At 39.2% G+C, this 21,527-nt stretch overlaps 1 protein-coding gene across 2 annotated transcripts in view; it reads right to left on the bottom strand.

Annotated features, from left to right (window-relative positions):
* Nucleotides 1-21,527, bottom strand: part of SETD2 (SET domain containing 2, histone lysine methyltransferase) — a 125,663-nt gene that overhangs the window by 7,242 nt on the left and 96,894 nt on the right. For both annotated transcript variants that reach the window (XM_088028609.1, XM_028087260.2), the window contains exons 16-18: nucleotides 16,397-16,531; nucleotides 13,855-13,994; nucleotides 11,213-11,324 (exon numbers count right to left, since the gene is read on the bottom strand). In XM_088028609.1, the coding sequence (XP_087884735.1) occupies nucleotides 11,213-11,324; nucleotides 13,855-13,994; nucleotides 16,397-16,531 (387 nt within the window). The remainder of the gene's footprint in view (nucleotides 1-11,212; nucleotides 11,325-13,854; nucleotides 13,995-16,396; nucleotides 16,532-21,527) is intronic.

Raw genomic sequence — 21,527 nt, 5'->3', positions numbered from 1 at the left:
ACACTGAACTTATTTCCAAACCTCTTCCTGATCTTTCCTTCACCCCCTAGACTGAATAAAGGGATTTTATCTCCCCAAGCCATCCTTGGGCCATCCTTGCCTCTTCCATACCCACTTGTTTGCAAAGCCTTGACCACAATGCCTCTCAAATGTCTTTGCATGAATCCCCAACATCTCCACTCTTAGTTCCTCACTTTGCCTAAGCTATTATAATACTCTCCAATCTGATTTTCCTGCTACCAATCTCACCTTTTCAAATGAGCCTGTTTTGCTCAAGGGAAACACAGCTGACTGATTCCCCTGCTTTAAAAGCATTCACTGGCTCCAAGTACCTATCATACAGTAATCACATTAGTAGGACACCAAGATCTTAAGACAATTTAAAATTGACCTACATTTCCATATTTTTTCTTGCTCACTATCCCATATGCACCAAACTCTCACTGTGCCAAATTATATTTCCTATATACACTCTGTCTTATCCTGACTTTATGCCTTTGCAAAAACTGCTTTATCTACCTAGAATGCTCTTTCCTGCCCACCTTGACTATAGGTAAAATCATGTTTTCTGTGACATATCACTGATGCATCTTCTCAGACCATTAATCACTGTGCTCCCATAGCATTTTGTACATACTTTTTTTTTCCTTTTAAAGATTTTATTTATTTACTTTGGAGGGAGTGAGTGAGAGAGAGAACACAAGCAGGAGGAGCAGCAAAGGGAGAAGTATGTGCAGGGCTCGATCCCAGGACACTGGGATCATGACCTGAGCCAAAGGCAGATGCTTAACCAACTGAGCCACCCAGGTGCCCCTGTACATACTTCTAATATAACAATTATCCCACTGTGTTCTTGGTGTATAGATGTGGCTATTTCTTTCTATCTTTTCTTTTTTTTTTTTAAGAGAGAGAGAGAATCTTAAGCGGGCTCCATGCCCAGTGCAGAGCCTGATGCGGGACTCGAGCTCACAATCCTAAGATCATGACCTGAGCCAAAATCCAGACTCGGGACACTCAACCGACTGAGTCACCCAGGTGCCCTGATGTGCTCTTTCTTTAGAATGAACTTCCTGAAGACTAGTATCCAGTTTTATTTCTCTTTCTATCCCTAATACCTCACACAAGGCCTATAAGTTAATGAAAATATACAACGGTACAATCTGTATCTCCAAGGGGATTAAAACCTACCCAAAAGCCCTAAAGATGAAACAAAGTTGGACAGAAGGAATAAAAACATAACCCACAGGCATCCTTCTCCTGTCTTTTGAGATGCTAGTGAGGTGAGTACAGGTATAAACTGGTTAGGAAGGTTGGATCCAGGTAAGTCCCTAGTTATCCAAGTCAGAGTAGATATTGATGTTAGAACTATGGTCTGGAAAGGGATCCAAAGACTGACACCTCAAGCCTTTGACTTGTGCTTCAGGGCAAGTTTGGTTGGAAGATCAAAACTCATTTGTTCTTTCATCTGTTATACCCAGTTCAAACGGTTAATAACAAAGGACAGATAGATGCCTTTCATTTAGATCTTTCTCACAGAAATACAAGAAATGGTAAAGCTGACAAATCAGAGATAAAAGGCTAAGAAGCTAAGATACAGAGTGAATGTCCAGAGAGTTTTTTGCTGGAAGCACATAACACTTGTGGGATTTTCCCCTTGGATACCTGTTTCTATAGAAACTCTCCTACAGAACCTTCACACACTGCTGGGGTAGAAATGTACAATGATACAGCTACTTTTTTTTTTTTAAGATTTTATTTATTTGAGAGAAAGAGAGAGCACGAGTGAGGCAGGGAGAAGGAGAAGGAGAAGCAGACGCAGGCCTCAATCTCAGGACCGTGAGATCATGACCCAAGCTGAAGGCAGATGCTTAACCCACTGAGCCACTCAGGTGCCCCTGATACAGCTACTTTAGAAAAATGGTTTGATAGTTTCTTAAAAGCTAAACACAAATTAATCCTCTGACAGAGCAATTCCACTCCTAAGTATCCACCTAAGAGGACTGAAAATGCATGTCCAAAGACTCACAACACAAAGGTCTATCAACTGGTGAATGGATAAACAAAATGTGGTACATCTATGTGAGGGAATATTATTCAGCCATAAAAATGAAATCTGGATACATGTGGTAACAAGGATGAACTGTGAGAACATTACACTATGTAAGAAACCAGTCACAAAAGACCACACGTTATACAATTCCACTTATATGAAATGTCCAGAAAAGGTGAATCTATCAAGAATGAAATAAATTGTGGTTGGGCTGGGATAGGTAAGGGGACTAACTATAAAGGGATATGAAAAATCTTATTGGGGGGCATAAAAATGTTGTAAGAACAGATTATAGTAATGGTTGCATAACTTGGTAAATTTATTAAAGCACTGAACTGTAAACATAAAACAACTACATTTTATGTTAGGTATGTTATACCCTCAATAAAGTTTTTGTTTTGTTTTTTTAAAGCCCTCCACAGACTTGTGCTCCTGGCCATGACAAGTTAACTGTTAACACACTATCCCTCTCACTGTAAACAATGAAAACACCAGACAAAATACAGGAAACAAGTTGCCATACACTGAACATTAAGCAGCACTGGATTACAATCCCAGAAACAAGGGAAGAAAGGAGGTATGCCCTGAGTATCCTGGCTTTCCACGTGTACCAGACCCCACAGCAGGGAGCAACACCTAAGCACAGCATAGCATGCTAGTCTCAGCGAGCTGAGGAGATAAGACTGGAGTTCAAAGTGTCTGAGATGAGCTATAAACTAACAATTTCCAGAGCTCACACAAGGCTGGGAAACATCTGAGCTTCTACCAGTTGGAGTGAAGAGACCTTGGTGTTAACCCAAGGCATTCAGCAGAGACCCCAGAAAGACCATATCTTGGAAAGTAGTCATTCCAAAAGAAAAGACTACTCTTGACCCAACCTGACAAAAATTGAAAACAAAACCCGTCAGTCTTTAATGGAAAATAAAACTCTGAAACTCAATGACATAACAATCACAATGTCCAGTGTTCAAATGAAAATTACTGGATGCACATGAAGCAGGAAGATTTTAATCTGATAACCACAAGAAAAATCAATCACTAGAAACATGTCCAGAAATAAAAGGGAAGCTGAACATTATAAACATTCAAGGATATAAAGGAAAACATAAATAGCAAAGAAACTGATAGTATTAAAAATAACCAAACTGAAACTTTAGAGCTGAAAAATGTAACTGAAATAAAAAAATCTATTTCCATATTTGATGAAAAGTATCAATCCACAGATCCAAAAAGCTCAAAAAACCACAGGTTAAACACAAAGAAGACAACACCACGGTACAGCACAATCAAATTCTTTTAAAAACCAATTATAAGATTAGGGTTTTTCTCCATGCAGACAGAAAGGAGGAAAGACATATTTGGGGGTACAAAGTCTAGTCTTCTTATTAGAAACAACTATAAGTAAGGAAAAAATGGAATAACATCTTTTAAAGTGGTGAAAGGGGGAAATAAAGTATCAACTTAGAATTCTCTATCCAGTGAAAATATCCTTCAAAAATAAAGGTAGTCTGGCAGTTTCTTACAAAACTAAACATACTCTTATCATATGATCCATACCTGTGATTCTGGGTATTTACCCAAATGAATGAAAAATTTATGTCCATAAAAAACACACACAAACTTGGAAGCAACCAAGATGTCCTTCAGTAGCTAGAGGACAAATATATAAACTGTGGTCAATCCAGACAATGGGATATTATTCAGTGCTAAAAAGAAATGAGCTAGCAAGTCATGAAAAGATATGAAGGAACCTTAAATGTATAATGCTAAGTGGAAGAAATCAATCTGAAAAGGTGACATACTATATGAGTCCAACTATATGAACATTCTATAAAAAGCAAAACTAGAGAGACAGTGAAAAGATCAGTGGTTGTCAGGAATAAGGATGAGGGAGGTGGCAAAGGAGGGAGGGATGCACAGAAGATATTTAGGGCAGTGAACTATTCTGTTTGATACGGTGGATACATACCATTACACATTTATCAAACCCACAGAGTGTACAACATCAAGAATCCTAATGCAAACTACAGACTTTGGGTGACAGTGACATGTCAATGTAGGTTCACTGTAATAAATGGACCACTCTGGCAGGTTGCTGATAGTGGGGGAAAGCTATGCATGTGTGGTGACAGGGGGTATTATATAGAAACTCTGTACTTTCCGCTCAATTTTGACATGAACCTAAAACTGCTCTAAAACAGTCTATTAAAAAAAAGAAAAGAGGAAAGACAAGGACCTTTTTCAGACAGACAAAAACTGAGAGAATTCATCACCATTAGACCTGAAATACTGGAAATATTAAAGGAAATTCTTCAGTCTGAAGGGAAAGGATTCCAGAAAAAGCTCAAATCTACGTGAAATAAAGAGTACGAAAAATGGCAAATATTGGGTAAATAAAAGACTGCTCCCAAGTTTAAAAAAATTTCTTTAATGTAACAAACTGCTTAAAGCAAAAAATAATAATGAATTCGGGGGTTCAGAGCATATGAAAGAATAAATAAAAAGGATGTCAACAACAGAACAATGGACAGGAGGGAGCAAAATGTAAGTAGGTTTTTAGAATTATCGATAAAATGGTATTTGATACAACAGGACACTATAATAAGATAAATATTCATATTGTAAGCTATAGAGCAGTGGTTCTCAAACTTTTAGGTCTCAGGATTCCTTTCTGCTCTTCAAATATTGAGGACCCCAGAGAGCTTCTGTTCATATGGGTTCTATCTATCCAAATTTACCATATGAGAAATTAAATTCAGGGCCGCCTGGGTGGCTTAGTTGGTTAAGCATCTGCCTTCAGCTCGGGTTATGATCCAAGGGTCCTGGGATGGAGCCCCACACCTGGCTCCCCGCTCAGTGGGGAGTCTGCTTCTCCCTCTTCCCAACCCCCCAGCTTGTGTGCACACTCTCTCAAAGAAAATCTTAAAAAAATAATAAATTCAAACAGAAATATTCATTTATTTTGAAACAGCATTAACAAACCCATCATATGTGAATATAATTTTTTTGTGAAAAGATGAACTTTCTTTTCCAAAACTAAAGAAATAGGTAAGAGTGGCACAGTTTTACATTTTGGAAATCTCTTTAATGTCAGGCTTAACAGAAGACAGCTGGATTCTCATTTCCTCCTGTATTCAATCGTTTCATGTACCCTTTGGAAAAATCCATGGTATACTTGTGAATGGATGAGAGTGGCAAGGGCATATGATATTTTAGTATTACTGTGAAAATAGTTTTGACCTCATGGTTCCCTTGAAAGGGTCTTAAAATCCCGAAGGTCCCCCACACTACACTCTGATAACCACTCCTTAGAGCAACTACTAAGAAGTAAAACAAAGAGGAATGATTAATAAGCCAATAGAAAAGCCAATGAAATATTTTAGGGAAAATATAAATTAGTCCAAAAGAAAGAACCCCCCCCCATAGAAGACAGATGAAATATTAGAAAATAATAAGGGGGTAGATCTTAAACCCAACCTTACTGACATATATACTAAAATGTCCATTGATTAAACACACCAATTAAAAGGCAGAGACTGCCAGAGTCATGGGTAATGAAAAGGTATGTTATAAAACCACTTGTAAGAATCTGAAATGTTCTGCACTGGTGCTTACAGATTCCTCTATCTGTAGCCCCGTTCCAAATTTTAGGGTTGTGACAGAAGCCTTGAGACATAAACATTGTAGAAATCAAGGAGCCACTCAGCTACTCTCCTGACAGATTCATTCAATCACTATTTTATTAAGTACCTCTATGTCATAGATAAGTTGAATAAACCTCCTTCTTTTGTTCTTGATAGGTAAAGAACCTAAAGCCAGAATCTGTATAAAACCTTAAATATTTAACCTGTGAAAATTTCATATATAGTTTATTTCTTCTCTGTGAGATTTTGAAAAATCTCTGAAGAACAGCTCTCCTACATGGCCAAAAGTGCCCTTCACCAAGTAATGTAAATGTTCCTGAAGTCAGGCAGTTCACCCCATCACTGCCCACTCAGAAATTACCCATATGGATGGGGCAGCCTTCTGCTACAGGTGCTTGTCAGCCTTCTCCCAGCTTCCACGGGTACACAGCACTTGAGTGGATTTCACAAGTATTCTCTTCTACCCTCCAGGATAATGGACCAAAACAATGCCAAAGTCTTGCTCATTATTCATACTCAAAGATCACTGAACTCTTACTTCATAAGAGCTGAGGGTGACTCAGCTCCTAGTGATCCAGAAACTAATCTGACTGATTCTATATGTGAATCACTAACTGAAAATCAAAGACAGTTAACACAGGACTCTCAGTGATCACCCCATGACGAGGTAATAAGCTATTTGAGTGGTGGGGGCTCAGGTCACACCACTATCACCCTTTACCCTCACCCACAGCACACAGTGCTTTTTACACATGACTCCCAACTATTATTGGGCTGTTCTCCTTAAAAGAATTTCCAGATTTGACGCTTGCCATGTTTATTCAGGGAAGCAGAACCAAAGATTGTAATAATCTTTGACTCCCAAGTATACAGGCCAATATGTCTCTTTTTCTGTTCATGCTGGTTTGAGCTGCATTTTTGTTATTCACAACTGAAAGAGCATTTGCAAATACAAAGGTGTAATATTAAAGATGCTGCAAACAAAGTATTTTATGTGCAAGAATAGGGAGAAAAAATTTAGGCAAAAGTAAATGGCCGTAGAAAGACAATTTGTTTTCCTTTCTTCTGAATTACATGGCTAGAATGTTTCAAGCTGGTTACCAAAGGTGTCATTTACATAAAATTGAACATTAGGTGTAAAACCTGTTCAAATTGATTTTTATCTTCTGCTCAGGTAGAAATGGTACAACTATTTCACTAACAGTCAAATGCACTCAAGGAACTGAAGTTATAAAAGCCCTGTTTTGGTCTGACTCTGATTCCATGTGGGAGAGAAGATACCTCTAACCTATCACTATTTGTTCACAATAAGAACTTTATTTGGCAGCCTAATTACTTTGTGCACACTCATCATGATTTGAATTCCAAGAGAGAGTTATGTATGTATTTGTACTATAGCAAAGAAGAATAGAAAAGTTTCTCTCCTATTTTCTCTGAAAGCAGACATCTTTGAATCTCCATTAGACATCTCACTCTGGGGATGCCTGGGTGGCTGAGTTGGTTAAGTGTCTGCCTTTGGCTCAGGTCATGATCCCAGGGTCCTGGGTTTGAGTCCAACGTAGGGCTCCCTGCTCTGTGGAGAGCCTGCTTCTCCCTCTGCCTGCTGCTCTCCCTGCTTGTGCTCTGACAAATAAATAAAATCTTGAAAAAAAAAAAAAAAGTCTCACTCTGTAACCCCTCTTAGGCAATTAAGAGGTAGGAGGAGTGTTTCCTCTTTCTAATTTCCCACTCCTTCTCATCCTTACACATGCACCATCCCTTTATCCTGACACACAGAAGCATAGCGATATATGAGAGTTATTTTTGAGTTAAGCACTGGATTTATATTTGCTTTTGCAGACCCCTGAATGGACTCCTTGTTGTCTGTTGCTTAACATTCCTGAAATAATTTAATGATATAATTGAAACAAATGTCAGGAGGCTAGCCTTTAAGAAAGGCTAGAGAAAGGCTACACTATACGCGTTGGAGAAAATCCTAGTACTCTTACAAGTATACAGTACAGTCCTTCAGTCAAACACCTCTCTGCTATAAATGTAAATGTGCAGATTTCTTTTTTTTTAATATTTTATTTATTTATTTGACAGAGAGAGAGTACAACCAGGGGAAGCAGCAGGCAGAGGGAGAGGCCAAAGCAGGCTTCCTGCTCAGCAGGGAGCCCAATGCGGGGCTCGATCCCAGGACCCTGGGATCATGACCTGATCCAAAGGCAGACACTTAACCAACTGAGCCACCAAGGCACCTCTGCAAATATGCTGATATCTTAACTTTCCTGGTCTGTCCTTCTGTAACAAATGAAACACACCTTGAGGGATAAAATACATGCTCACGTATTAAACAGAAAATAACAGTATATAGTTAAAATATATTATTCTTTCAGAAGCCTATTACCAGGCTTCAAAAAAAGTATTAAAAATACAGAGTTCTTTGCAGTCTCTTACATTAGACCACTAATTTAAATTTAAGCTCATGAGTGATGTGGTACCGTTATTTGAAAACAGAAAATCTTCCCTCTCATCGCTGATATTTTATTTATTTACTCACTTATTTATTTATTTAGAGGAGGGAGGGGCAGAGGGACAGGGAGAAAGAATCTTAAGCAGGCTCCATGCCCAGTGCTTACGCAGGGCTCAATCTCACAACCCTGAGATCATGACCTAGCTGAAATCAAGAGCCAGACACTCAACCAACTGAGCCACCCAGGCGCCCCTTATCGCTGACATTTTAAGAAGAGCATCAAGGAACACCCTTCCATTATTAGACAGGGAAAATTCCACCATTTTGGTCATTCCCAAGTGGAATTTCATCTTGGAGGTCATCTCATTATCTCACTACACAATTAAAACAAAAATTGTAATTTTTAGTTGGTTTAAACCCCTAAGTAGAGATCCGAGGAGAAAACACTTCTCTGTAGCCATAGAAAGCTATTTTTTTCCTTCTGAAGTTCCTTAATCATAGTCAAGTTATATCCACCATACTCTCACCAATTTCCTGGCTGAGGTCTGGCCCTTCAAATTTCACACAGGCTTTCACAACATAGGCATGCAGTAAGAGCTTCATATTTACAATTCATGAAAGGGATACGTGCATCCGTACACAGTCCACCTGTGGACTATTCTCTCCCAGCTTTCAAATCTGATCAACCAAACTAACAGTCTGTTACTTTGCCATCTATTAATCACAACAACAGTATTAATTCTAATCCTAACTTTGAACTGATGCTCCAGTATGTTTATAGATTAGAATAGTTTTCCACTAAAACCTAATTATACACCCACATATTTTTCCACAGTTGTCACTGTATCATGTGAATTTAGAGCACAGCAGCTTTTCTGGAATTCAGTGTATGTATCTAGTATAACTAATCGAGGGCAGGAACTGAGAACCCACAGCCTTGACTAGAACATGTTACTTACTTTCTCTGTATGTTATAAGATACACCCTGGTAAATATACTCACTTTGAGTAATATGTATACTGCGAGCTTCTGCCTTACACTACTCCTACAACCAATCAAGCAGTATTCTACAGACCAAAAGACTGAATCATGATTAACAGTCAAGGTGCAAAAGGTAATGTCTCTTGACATGCTTGATAAACGTGGTCTCAGAGCTCAGCTGTATTTCTGTATGTACCAGAGATCTCTTCTCAAACCTTCTATTTTTCAAAAGATATAACTAACATAGCTACAGAAGTCTGGAAAGAGGGAGCTACTGTGGTTTTTTGTCTGTAAGCTTCTGGATACTTTAAATGGCAGTTGCCTGACAATTCTGGGCATATTCCTAAATGATTCAAGAAAATGTGACAACACCATAGCTACAGTGATGAAGTGACTCAAATGATTCATTTGAAATTTAGCAAGTACCACATGGATTTAACTTAAGTGCATACTTTTTTTGGCAAATGCCAAATATATGAAGGAAGAAAAACATTTCTCCCAAAATGAATAAAATGTGAAAGAAGGTATGTTGTTTTCACTTTATTCTCTCACTCCAGCTCCTTCCTTTCTGCCCTCTTCCCTCTCCCTACCTCTCCAATGACTTAACTAGTTAAGTCCCAAACTCTTCTTGTTTAAAAAAACTATATATATATATATATATATATATATATATATATATATATATGGGGCGCCTGGGTGGCTCAGTCTTTTAAGCGTCTGCCTTCAGCTCAGGTCATGATCCCAGGGTCCTGGGATCGAGCCCCACATTGGGCTCCCTGCTCAGCAGGAAGCCTGCTTCTCCCTCTCCCACTCCCCCTGCTTGTGTTCCCTCTCTCGCTATGTCTCCCCCTGTCAAATAAATAAATAAAATCTTTTTAAAAAAAATAAAAAATAAAAAAATACTATTCAGATTTTAGGACACAGAAATATGGTCTTTGATTTCACTCAAGACACCTCACCCTAGGAGACAGTGAGTCCTGTTACAAATAGGGATAAAAATGGTTATAATTCAGTCACTGCGTATTTACTTGATCTCTAATCCTATTTACTGTTTTGTCAGAGGGAGAGATGAGGAATAGGCTTTTTGCCTTCTTTGTTCTAAAATAGTATCTGCATAGTAAAATATTTCTGTCCCAACTCTAAAAAAAAAAAAAAAAAAAAGGTGGGGGGGTGTGGAATACTCCTTTGGTGAGGTTTTATGTAAACAGTTAACGTTTTCCCAGACCCATCAATCCCAAATGGCAGGACACTGAACTATACCATCTATATAAGATTTCAGTTAATGAGCTAAAACACACTGAAAAAGAAACAGAGCATCAAGGAGAATGCAGCAGATCTACAAGGAAAGAGCTAAGAGAGATATTTTTAAGATTTTAAGTAATCTCTACACCCAATGTGGGGCTCACATTCACAACCCCAAGATCGAGAGTCACGTGCTCCACTGACTGAGCTGGCCAGGCGCCCACAGAGCTAGGATATATTAAAGGAGGTGATGACGAAGTATAAATACCATGACTGTATTTGTGTGTTTAAAATGGAAAAAAGAAAAAAAGAAAAAGAAAAACACCTGTGTGCATGTTTTCCAGAAAGGTCTAGAAGAACATATGCCAAAGAAAGGTTTCACAACTTTGGCACTATTGACATTTTGGGACAGTTCTTTGTTGTGGGAGGCCATCCTGTGCACGGTAAGATACTTCATGACTTCCCTGGCCCCTACCCATTAGAAGCCAGTAGCATCCCCTCAGTTGTAACAACCAAAAATGTCTCTAAATATTATTATCAAATGTCCTCTGGGGAGCAAAACTGCTCTCAGTTGAGAATTCCTGCACTAGTTAACAGTATTTATCTCCACAGAGGGAAGACGATAGGAGAGCAGCTGAAAAGAAAGTGAGGGCTTTTATTTTTTGCTCTACATACCATACTTCTGTACTGTTTGGATTTCCTAGTCCTGTCCAGTATTTATTACATGTGTTAATTCTCCAGAGTAAGGAAAATAGAATCACAAGACCACATACTACTGGCCCTGCAAAACAACGGGACACAGACTCCCAAACAATCAGAAAACACGTGTAAGCCACTCACCTTCATGGGGTTTTCATCATATGTCGGGGTTCCCAGGTCCATCTCCGCTTCATGCTCTAGGCTGGCATCATCTCCTGGGCTTTCCCAAGTAGGAGGATCCCACTGAGTCTGCCTAGAAGAAGGTAAGAACAGCCATGCTGTCATGGCCAGAAAGCAGAGAACTCTGGCACAGGCATCTCTGCTCATATACACATAAAATACAACATATATAATGAGGCATAGAATAAGTCAGCTTCTTAAGATAGAGACATTCTTTTGCTATCTTCCCAGCAGCACGATTCTATCCCAGAGACATATATCATCTAGCCCACTGTATTTCTCTAGCCAATGAGGTGGCAATGTTTACTGGGTGTCAAAGGAGCAGTAAAACCAAACATCCTATTTCTCACCTGGCTCTTAATGTTCTGGAAGAGGATTCAGCAAACCCTAAGAAGTACATGGAGTCAGTGCTTGCCTCTGCCTCCCCTCTGCAGGTGAAGAGACCAATAGTGACTGTACCTAGCATGTACTTGGAGCAAAATAAAATGAATCACAACACACTCCTCACAATCCTTGGCCATGTGAGAAAATTGTTCCTTGCTTTAGGAGCCTTCTCGTATGTGGTTGTGCCCCTTTGCTTTAAGGACTGATAGCATGGAAAAGACTTCAGGTTAAAAACTTGTGCCCTCGGCTCAAAATATTCTTGACTGCAAGAAGAAGGGTTCTACCATGTTAACTCACTGCATGTTTATTAGTTGCTTTGAAAATATGCAAGCACAGATTTTTTTTTTTAAGCTAGATCTGTGAGATAACAACTGGAAGTAAGAAAACCTGTTCAGGAGTCTGAAGTCAGCTGCCACAGGGAATGCTATAAGGAAAATCACTTAAAATGTCAAAAGCCTCAGAGAACTAGCAGCCTATCTGGCTGGCCAGTCCTGCCACTGCGGTCTTCTGCTCTCCTACCGCAGCATCTTTAATCGGCAACATCACAGACACTTGATAAAGCATAAAGGAAAATATTTGACTGTATGAAATTTTTAAACTCGTAAGACATTCCAAAGACATCTGCAATACTCTTGATAAAAAGATCTAACAATAATGACAGAAAATGGGTAGATGTCCCCAACAAGCAATTCACAAAAGATACAAGTGGCTAATAATTTACTGAAGATGGTCCATTTCAACAATAATTAAAAATGAAAGTAAGATTTCTCACCTATTAGATTTACAAGATTAGAAGAGACTACATGAAGAAAAAGGCACTATTGTATACTTTTTGTGGGAGGCTACATTGGTACAATTTTTTTTTAATGGTAAGCTGACAATAATTATCAATTTAAAATGTCAATCTCTTTTAACCAACAATTCCACCTCTAGAAATCAACCCAAAGAAGGTAGTAAGATTAGTGTCTGTAAGGATGTCCAGGGTTGGGAGTTATATATAAAACAGTGAAAATCCAACAATGAGGGTGGGTTATTTTTGTACAGCCATACAAGAGAGCAGGAGTTGGCAAACTTTTTTTCAAAGAGTAAATATCTTTGACTTTGTGGGCCATATGGTCTCTGTCACAACTACTCTATTCTGCCATTATAGTGTGAAAGCAGCCATAAATAACTCCTAAATAAACGGGGGTGGCTGTGTTCCCCCAAAAACTTTATTGGCAAATACAAGTGGCATATGGGCATAATTTGCTGACCCCTGAAACAAAGTATAAGCATGCACTAAAAATAATGTAGTTCTATATATCTACAACTGATAAAGTTCTATACAGATTGGTAAAAAGATTATAAAACATGTATCCCAACAACTCACTGAAGATTATATACCAATGAGTGTATACACACACACACACAAACACACAGAAAGCACATATATTCACATAAAGCTATCTAAAAGATGTATGCATTTTTTAAACTTCTAGGTAAAAGATAAATTGGGCTTTTTACATACAGTAGGGGTCATCAAACTATGGCTCACGGACCAAATCTGGCCTCCTATTTTGTAAATGAAGTTTTTTGGACACAGACATGACCATTCACTTATATATGGTCTATGGGCTATTTGCACAACAATGGCAGAATTGAGTAGTTGTGACAGAGACTGACCGGCAAAGCCTAAAATATTCATTATATCTGGCCTTTTACAGAAAAGGTTTGCTCATGACCCCTGGTACCTACACAATGTTAGATGAAGTCATTACCTTTTTAACATTAGTTTTCTCCAAGAGTCTTGCAGATTAAAAATACACCAAAATATATCTATCTAAAAAGGACTAAAGTCTAAGGTATGACATAACATTTAAGATGTGATTCTGGAAATCTAGCAGCCCTCAAGCACAATGAACAGAAAATGACATCAAGCCAATATCCATAAACCTCCGCTTATGATGGCAGCTCCTTTGAACAAATGAAAGCTGATCTGGGATGCCCAACAGCCCTTTTTTTTTTTTTTTTAAGATTTTATTTATTTATTTGACAGAGAGAGAGAGAGAGCACAAGCAGGGTGAGTGGCAGGCAGAGGCAGAGGGAGAAGCAGGCTCCCTGTAGAACAGGGGAAGTCCGATGTGGGACTCAATCCCAGGACCCCGGGATCATGATCTGAGCCAAAGGCAGTTGCTTAACCAACTGAGCCACCCACGAGCCCCCCCAAAATCCCTTCTTACCTTGTGATCACATGGTAGTAATAAATCTTCCCTTCTGGATCTCGGGCTGTCTTCCAGTTGGGAGGTAAGACAATGGTTTTTGGTTTGGGAGGAGAAGGGGGTGGCAGATCCAGAAGATTATTTGTCACTACCATTTCAGGCTAAAAAGAAACACACAAATTCTTGATCAGTGACATCTCTTCTAATCTAGCTGAAAAGGACAACATAGCCTACTTAAGCAATAAATTCTTGATCAGTGACATCTCTTCTAATCTATCTGAAAAGGACAACGTAGCCTACTTAAGCAATATGTAAAAACATACATCCACCTCTTCTTTTAAAAAAAAAGATAAAGCAAGGGCCAATCTGGGAAATGATCAGAGACGGCATATATGAATAGCTTTAGGGATCTATGAGAAAACTGACAGTTGGCTCCAAGTTCACCATCCAAGAGATCACATTTGAAAATATTCAGCAGCTCAATATATAGAGCAGTATCTTGCAACCTTAATAAAACCAATGCTAAATGGCATATACCAACTTCAGGATACTGATGAGCTGAATTAGCTTTATATAGCACTCTCTCTCTCTCTCTTTTTTTTTTTTAAAGAAAAAATCTGAAAAGCAAGTATGACAGAATGTTAACATTTATCCATTATCGATTTTTCTGTATGTTTGAAACTTCATATTTATATTAAAAAAATGTAATGTCACATTTTGAAAAACATAAAAATTTCACAATTACTATTAGGGACTGAATTGTTTCCCCCAAATTCATATGCTGGAGACCTAACTCCCAATGTGACTATTTGGAGAGAGCACCTTTAAAGAGGGAATTAAAGTTAAATGAGGTCATAAGAATAACACCCTAATCCAACAGGACTGGTACGCTCATAAGAGGAAGGGACATCAGGGAATGTGGGCAGAGAAAAGGCCAGGGGAAGACCCAGTGAGAAGACAGCTGTCTGCAAAGCAAGGAGAGGCCCGGGAGACACGAAGCCTGCCAACGTCTGATCTTACAGACCTCTAGCCTCTAGAACGGTAAGAAAATAAATTTCTGTTGTTTAAGCCACTCGGTTTGTGGCATTTTGTTATAGTAGCTCTAGCAGACTCATAGTAAGTTGCTATAAGAATATATGCCCTTAATTTTTCATTCTATGTAAGCCAGTTAACATAGAATCATTCTTCCAGCTTTACCTTTGCTTGGGCAAAGAGGAACCCGAGATCCCAGGCTCAGATAAAATGTGACTTTTTTTTTTTTTTAAGATTTTATTTATTTATTTGACAGATAGAGACACAGCGAGGGAGGGAACACAAGCAGGGGGAGTGGGAGAGGGAGAAGCAGGCTTCCAGTGGAGCAGGGAGCCCGATGTGGGGCTCGATCCCAGGACCCTGGGATCATGACCTGAGCCAAAGGCAGACGCTTAACGACTGAGCCACCTGGGTGCCCCAAAATGCCCCACTTTTAAGCAAACCTAGGTCTTTGAGCATCACTGCTTTGTGTATACCACTAATCCCTATTTGAGGTAGCTGGTATTTTTTGGTGTCCTGCTCAGTTCTGCTTCATTCCTGTAGTCCTCTAGCCTATAAAGTGACCCCTTTTCCCTAAGCTTCTGTGTCACTTAATACTTCCAATTCCAAAAAAAAAAAAAAAGGAATACTTCAAATCATTCAGAACTTACCACAATACTAATCCTTCCCACACTTGGGAATGATTCTTTCCCTCCTCAAACTATCTGCACCTTTTGTGACACTCATCTCTACTTTTAGGATTATTCACTGTGATCCTCAACTCTCTTAGTGGAATGTCAGCTTCTAAGGATAGGAATGCAAGCTTAGGTTTGTATTCAGAGTTCCCAGAAGGGCCCAACTCATAGCAAGCCCTCAAATACCTGCTGGAAGTGCAAACAGTCTTAGCCCCCAACTGTCTTCACGCGCTGTCTTTATACTCCATCCCCACTCACTCTCCTACCTGTCAAAAGCCACTATCACTCAGATGATGCTGCAGGAGGCTTCTCCGACTATCAGAATTCCAAAGTGCTAATGGGTAAGTTATTCTGTTTGGCTGCTCAATTGCTTCCAATGCCAGCCTCCTATTTCCAACTTCATCAAGATTTCACCATATCCTTCTCCATATGTGGCAGAATACCATATTGTATAACAAGTATAGTGAAGTATATCACTCATTTTTTTACCCCTAGTCCATGGTGTCTAGTGTAGTATCATATTCTAGTGCTCCATAAAATAAAAACAGCTACTCAAGAAAACTGTTACGTTAGAAATTCATAGCAAAGTATAAAAATATAAGGTCAGTTAAAATTACAAATAAAAGGGATACCAGAAGCAAAATATGTATCTATCAACACTGCCGTTAATTCTACAGAATTTTTAAAAAAATGGTTGAGTAATGCTTCCTCAGGGACACAAGCACTTGAGTCAAACTGGGGACTACAAAAGTTAAAAACAAAAAACAGAGTAAAACAAAAACAAAAAAACAAAAGTAAACCTTCTAAAGATGAGGTACGCAGCCAATGAGCATTTTATCAACTGAAATATTTCTTACTGGCTGTAAGGGCTGAGGCTGCCCTGGGGCGACTATTGTCGTCACGGCCGCAGCTGGCTGGACCACCACTCCTTGCGGGTGAGCTGTGAAAATCTGTTGTCCCTGGATATACTGAAGACTTGGCTGGGCATAACTCTAAAAGATAAAATGAAGAAATCCACAATTTAGATGTTTCTAGCTCTAATACAGCAGTAATTAATTTCAAAGTTGGCATCATCTTACTGGAATCCATTAATTTTTAAAAACTTTTAGTAAAGAATATTTGGATACAAATGTGTAAAACTCTTTCGTTGCAAACAGAAGTTTTTTTTTTTTTTAATTCTCTAGTCATTTACTTACCTTGGTTTTATCATTAAAAAAAAGAAACCCAGAAAAAAAAAAACAACTGGGGGACAGTGGCAGGGGTAGGGGGCTCCTAGGAGCTGTCCGAGGCCACAGTACTGGAGTGCGGCACTTAGGATATCCAAGAGACCGCTACCCAGGGCTCTTTGCAGAGAGCCTTTATACCACCAACTAAAAACTACCAGGTTGTTCTGACCAGAAAATGTCAAAGACAGTGAGGGATTTATAGCAGAGGAAATAAGATGGTGATCAAATTTTTAAACTTGTCTTTTAGCTTTCTGTAGTCTTCGATAATACAGCTCCTTCCAAGGAAGACGGCAGAATTCATTCCATCCAAAATTCTTACCACGCACGGATTCATACCATGCTTTATGAAGCTTAGAAAGCCCTTTCATATACATTGTCTCATTTAGTCCCAACCACCGTCAAAGGTTGGTATCTCCCACACCTGGAGTTACCTAAGAAAGTGCCATGGCTGCAACTTACACCTACTCCGGAATTAGTTCTCATCGAAAGAAAAACTGCTTAAAGAAGAGGTGACAACAGGGGCACCTGGGTGGCTCAGTCGGTTAAGCGGCTGCCTTCGGCTCAGGTCATGATCCTGGGATCTTGGGATCAAGCCCCACATCCGGCTCCCTGCTCAGCGGAGAGCCTGCTTCTCCCTCTCCATCTGCCTGCCACTCTGCCTACTTGTGCTCTCCTCTCTCTCTGTCAAATAAATAAATCTTAAAAAAAAAAAAAAAGAAGAGGTGATAACCCTAAAAAATAACCCTGTTGTCTTAAGGGGTAATGACTACCCAAGGAAATGAACAGGTATCCTGTACTTAAAGACAGATTTTGATCCTCAAACTGAGACTCTACCACATAAAATGATTTCAGAGGCATATATTGATTGATAAGTACCCAAAATATAAAATATAACCATTCCAAATGATACCAGTAAATAACCAAGGAGTCTGAATAGGCCAATGGAGCTAACAAGATTTCTGGATGAGTAAGTACTGACTGAGAGGGCACCGAGAAAAAGAGAAAAAGAATACAACATTTTTTTTTAAGATTTTATTTATTTATTTGACAGAGAGAGACACAGCAAGAGAGGGAACACAAGCAGGGGGAGTGAGAGTGGGAGAAGCAGGCCTCCCACTGAGCAGGGAGCCTGATGTGGGGCTCGATCCCAGGACCCCGGGATAATGACCTGAGCCAAAGGCAGACGCCCAATGACTGAGCCACCCAGGAGCCCCCCAAAAAGACTTTTCATCGCTGATGCATACCCACACAATACAATCAGAGTTCAGTACAAAAGGATATCAGCAAAAAAGATGATCGAACACTGTTCAAGAAATGTGAAAGTATAATCTCAAAAGCACGTGTAATTCTTTAAGTTTAATTTCAACTTTGCTAAAAATAAGCCATAAAACAAAACATATCTACCTGGGTTCTAGTCTATCATCACCAATTTATCTGGCAAGTGAACTTCCAAGGGCCCTGATGCCCAGTAGGAAGCATCCTGAAGAGTGGATACAAGAGGCAAGTTACTGTGCATACAGGGGGTTAATATATATGTGCTGGTAAATCTGATTCTGAGTAAAAACAGTTTCTGGGGGACGCCTGGGCAGCTCAGTAGGTTAAGGGTCTGACTCTTGGTTTTGGCTCAGGTCATGATCTCATGGGTGGTGAGACCAAGCCCTGCACTGGGCTCTGTGCTCAGTGGGAGTTTGCTCAGAATTCTCTCCCCTTACCCCTCCCCACACTCATGCACACACACGTGCAAGCGCACGCTCTCTCAAATAAATAAATAAATCTTAAAAAAAAAAAGTTTCTGGGAGGTTGAAGAAGGCAGTAAACTGATAAACATGTTATCTCCAGAGTGATCAAGAGCTTAAGCACCCAAATCTACAACAGAAAAATGCTAGTATTTTGGAGGTTAAAAATTCCTTTGACCTTCAGTAATTCTTTGCTCCTAGAGAATTTGTCTAACAAGATGAGAGTTAATAAGTAAGGCTCATCAATGGAGACACTTTAAAGGACCTGATTAATGTGAAGTAAAGCTATGGTTTCTTTAGCATGAAGACTGACTCCAAATGCTGGCTGCGCAGTGACTTCTGAACTGAAATGGCTTTATCTAGCTTGATCATTCCCTGTATTTACCAGATGAGGCTCCAGACAAATTTCACCTGTTTCTAAAATGCAAACATATATTTAAAGGATAATAATTTATCATCAGGAAAGAATGTAACATATGCTGGAAATAACTTCCAAACGAAATGCCAAAAATATCTGAACGGTATCAGCCTTGCTAGACTTAAAAAAAAAAAAAGTCACCCAAGATAGCAATAATCATTTAGAGGTACAGTGTTTAAAGCCCAAACTGTCAAAAAGAAAGAGGAAAATGAACATTCTTCAGGGTTCTATAGAATCTGTCCAAACCAGCTGACAATCACATACCAATGCCAAAACTAAAAATAGCAATGAAAAGGGAAAATGGGTTTGCAGTTCCACTGAGGTTCATATGAAAGATGTACACACTTGTGAGACATAAATAGCATATGCCTATCAAGTTTCTCTATCTGCTGGGGGGAAATCTGTAGGAGACTGGCTCTCCCCTTCAAGAGACGTGAAATTACACAAAAGCTAATTTCTGAAACATAAAATCCAGTCTACAAATATCTTTAAAATAGGACTTTCCATGGAAATTACAAGAGAAACCTAAGAAGGTCTAAAATGTTATAAAAGGGAAAACATAATTATTCTGCCCCTACTTCTAGAGAGGGGAAAAAAATCACTATTACTTGATATCTGAGTCACTTCACTTCATAATGTGAAAAATTATAGTCCTTACCACTGCATTTTTTGAGATGTGATTTAGTATGACTTTGTAAGAATAGGTCACTTAGTAATGTCACAGAACCACTATAAATCATGTGGCCTCAGTTGAAATTGGGCTTTTATGTTTAATAAGCAATTATGGCAAAAAATGAAAGTCACCTCTGATTGCACATCTGCTCCAAACGTCAAAGATACTGCATACGTACACACACAAATTTGTATTATATCACATACTACCTTCACTGTCAAAGTTATCATATCTTGCAAACTCTCAGTAGCTCATGTTGGTACAGTCAATACTACGCTCAAACACAAATCTCAAGGCCTCCTCCTGGAGGTTAGATCTTTAGACCAGACACCAGAGAGATGACCCCATTTCACACCCCACTAATGTTAATACTCTCTCAGTATCATTAAGGTAACTGAATAATAACTATAATTAAACCTTCAAGGTACATGGTGTTTTAAATCTATCATTATTAGTATCCATTATCTCATACAAACCTCAACCACTCTGAGGCATTCAGCTCATTTCATAAATAATAAACTAAAACTGAAGAATATAAACCTAAGCACTTCTCTCCAAGACATACATTAAATGATGGACAGGGACTCGAAACACATAGCCACTCATAACATGTTCTATGTTTCTCATCACCCACAGCCCAGCATTCTCTCTGATAACTAATCTCACAGAGAAGGAGAGGACAGTCTGAACCATCCAAATCCATTTATCTCCACTCTGGCACACACAAAACAGATTAGGGAGCCAACAAATGACTCTTGGTAGGAACAGAATGGAAAACTGTAAGCAAGCAAAATTGTGATGCTTGAGTCTTAAGGCTGAGACTAAACCTTTTGCTCAGTGGGATGGAAAAAATAGACTCCATTTTATAAGAATGGCCAAATGACCAGGAGGTCACCTCTCTCCTGGGGAGTCTTATAATAAGTGTCCTCCACGGCTTTTGCTTATGCTCTAAAACCTAGGTTAAGGACATGCTTCAGGAATAGAAATGGGACAGAAGTAGACCATATTTCTTATATCTGATATACATCCTCAGGGAAAAACTCAAATGAATGGCTTGGTCCTAGAAAGAATATGGCAAGACAGCAGGAGAAGTTAGAATCTAAGAAATTTCTTTAAGACACTTAAAACAGGGGCGCCTGTGTGGCTCAGTCATTAAGCATTTGCCTTCGGCTCAGGTCATGGTCCCAGGGTCCTGGGATCGAGCCCCACGTCGGGCTCCCTGCTCCGTGGGAAGCCTGCTTCTCCCTCTCCCACTCCCCCTGCTTGTGTTCCCTCTCTCGCTGTGTCTCTCTCTGTCAAATAAATAAAATCTTAAAAAAAAAAAAAGACACTTAAAACATTCTGTAGGAGGCAAAATTAAACATACAAAAAGAAAAACAATACTTAAAAAAATCGACACCCGATGGCGAATAACACCGATTTTCTTTCTTTCTTTTTTTTTTTTTAAGATTTTTATTTATAAGGGGCGCCTGGGTGGCTCAGTAGGTTAAGCGTCTGCCTTCGCCTCAGGTCATGATTCCGGGGTCCTGGGATCAAACCCTGGGTGGAGGTCCCTGCTCAGTGGGGAGCCTGCTTCTCCCTCTCCCCACCCCCTGCCCATGCTCTCACTATCTCTCTCAAATAAATGAATCTTAAAAAAAAAAAAAATTTATTTTTAAATAACTTCTACACCCAACATGGGGCTTGCACTCACAACCCTGAGATCAAGAGTCGCATGCTCTACAGACTGAGCCAGCCACGCACCCCAACACCCATATTCTTACTAGCCTTATTTAGCACTGTAACATTCATTTTAAGCCAAACATGAAAGGAAAAAAAAAAAAAACCTAAGAATGTTCAGTGCAGTGCTATTTATAATTACAAAAAGAACTTTTAAATGACTATCCCCAGGAAAATGGATAAGCAATGATTTGATAACCATTGGGAAATAATATA

This window comes from Eumetopias jubatus, unplaced genomic scaffold, assembly GCF_037043125.1.
Source record: "Eumetopias jubatus isolate StellerSeaLion01/CBP00866 unplaced genomic scaffold, mEumJub1_p1.0 scaffold_1, whole genome shotgun sequence".
NCBI classification, from domain to species: Eukaryota; Metazoa; Chordata; class Mammalia; order Carnivora; family Otariidae; genus Eumetopias; species Eumetopias jubatus.
This window is presented reverse-complemented; position numbering and strand designations above follow the sequence as displayed.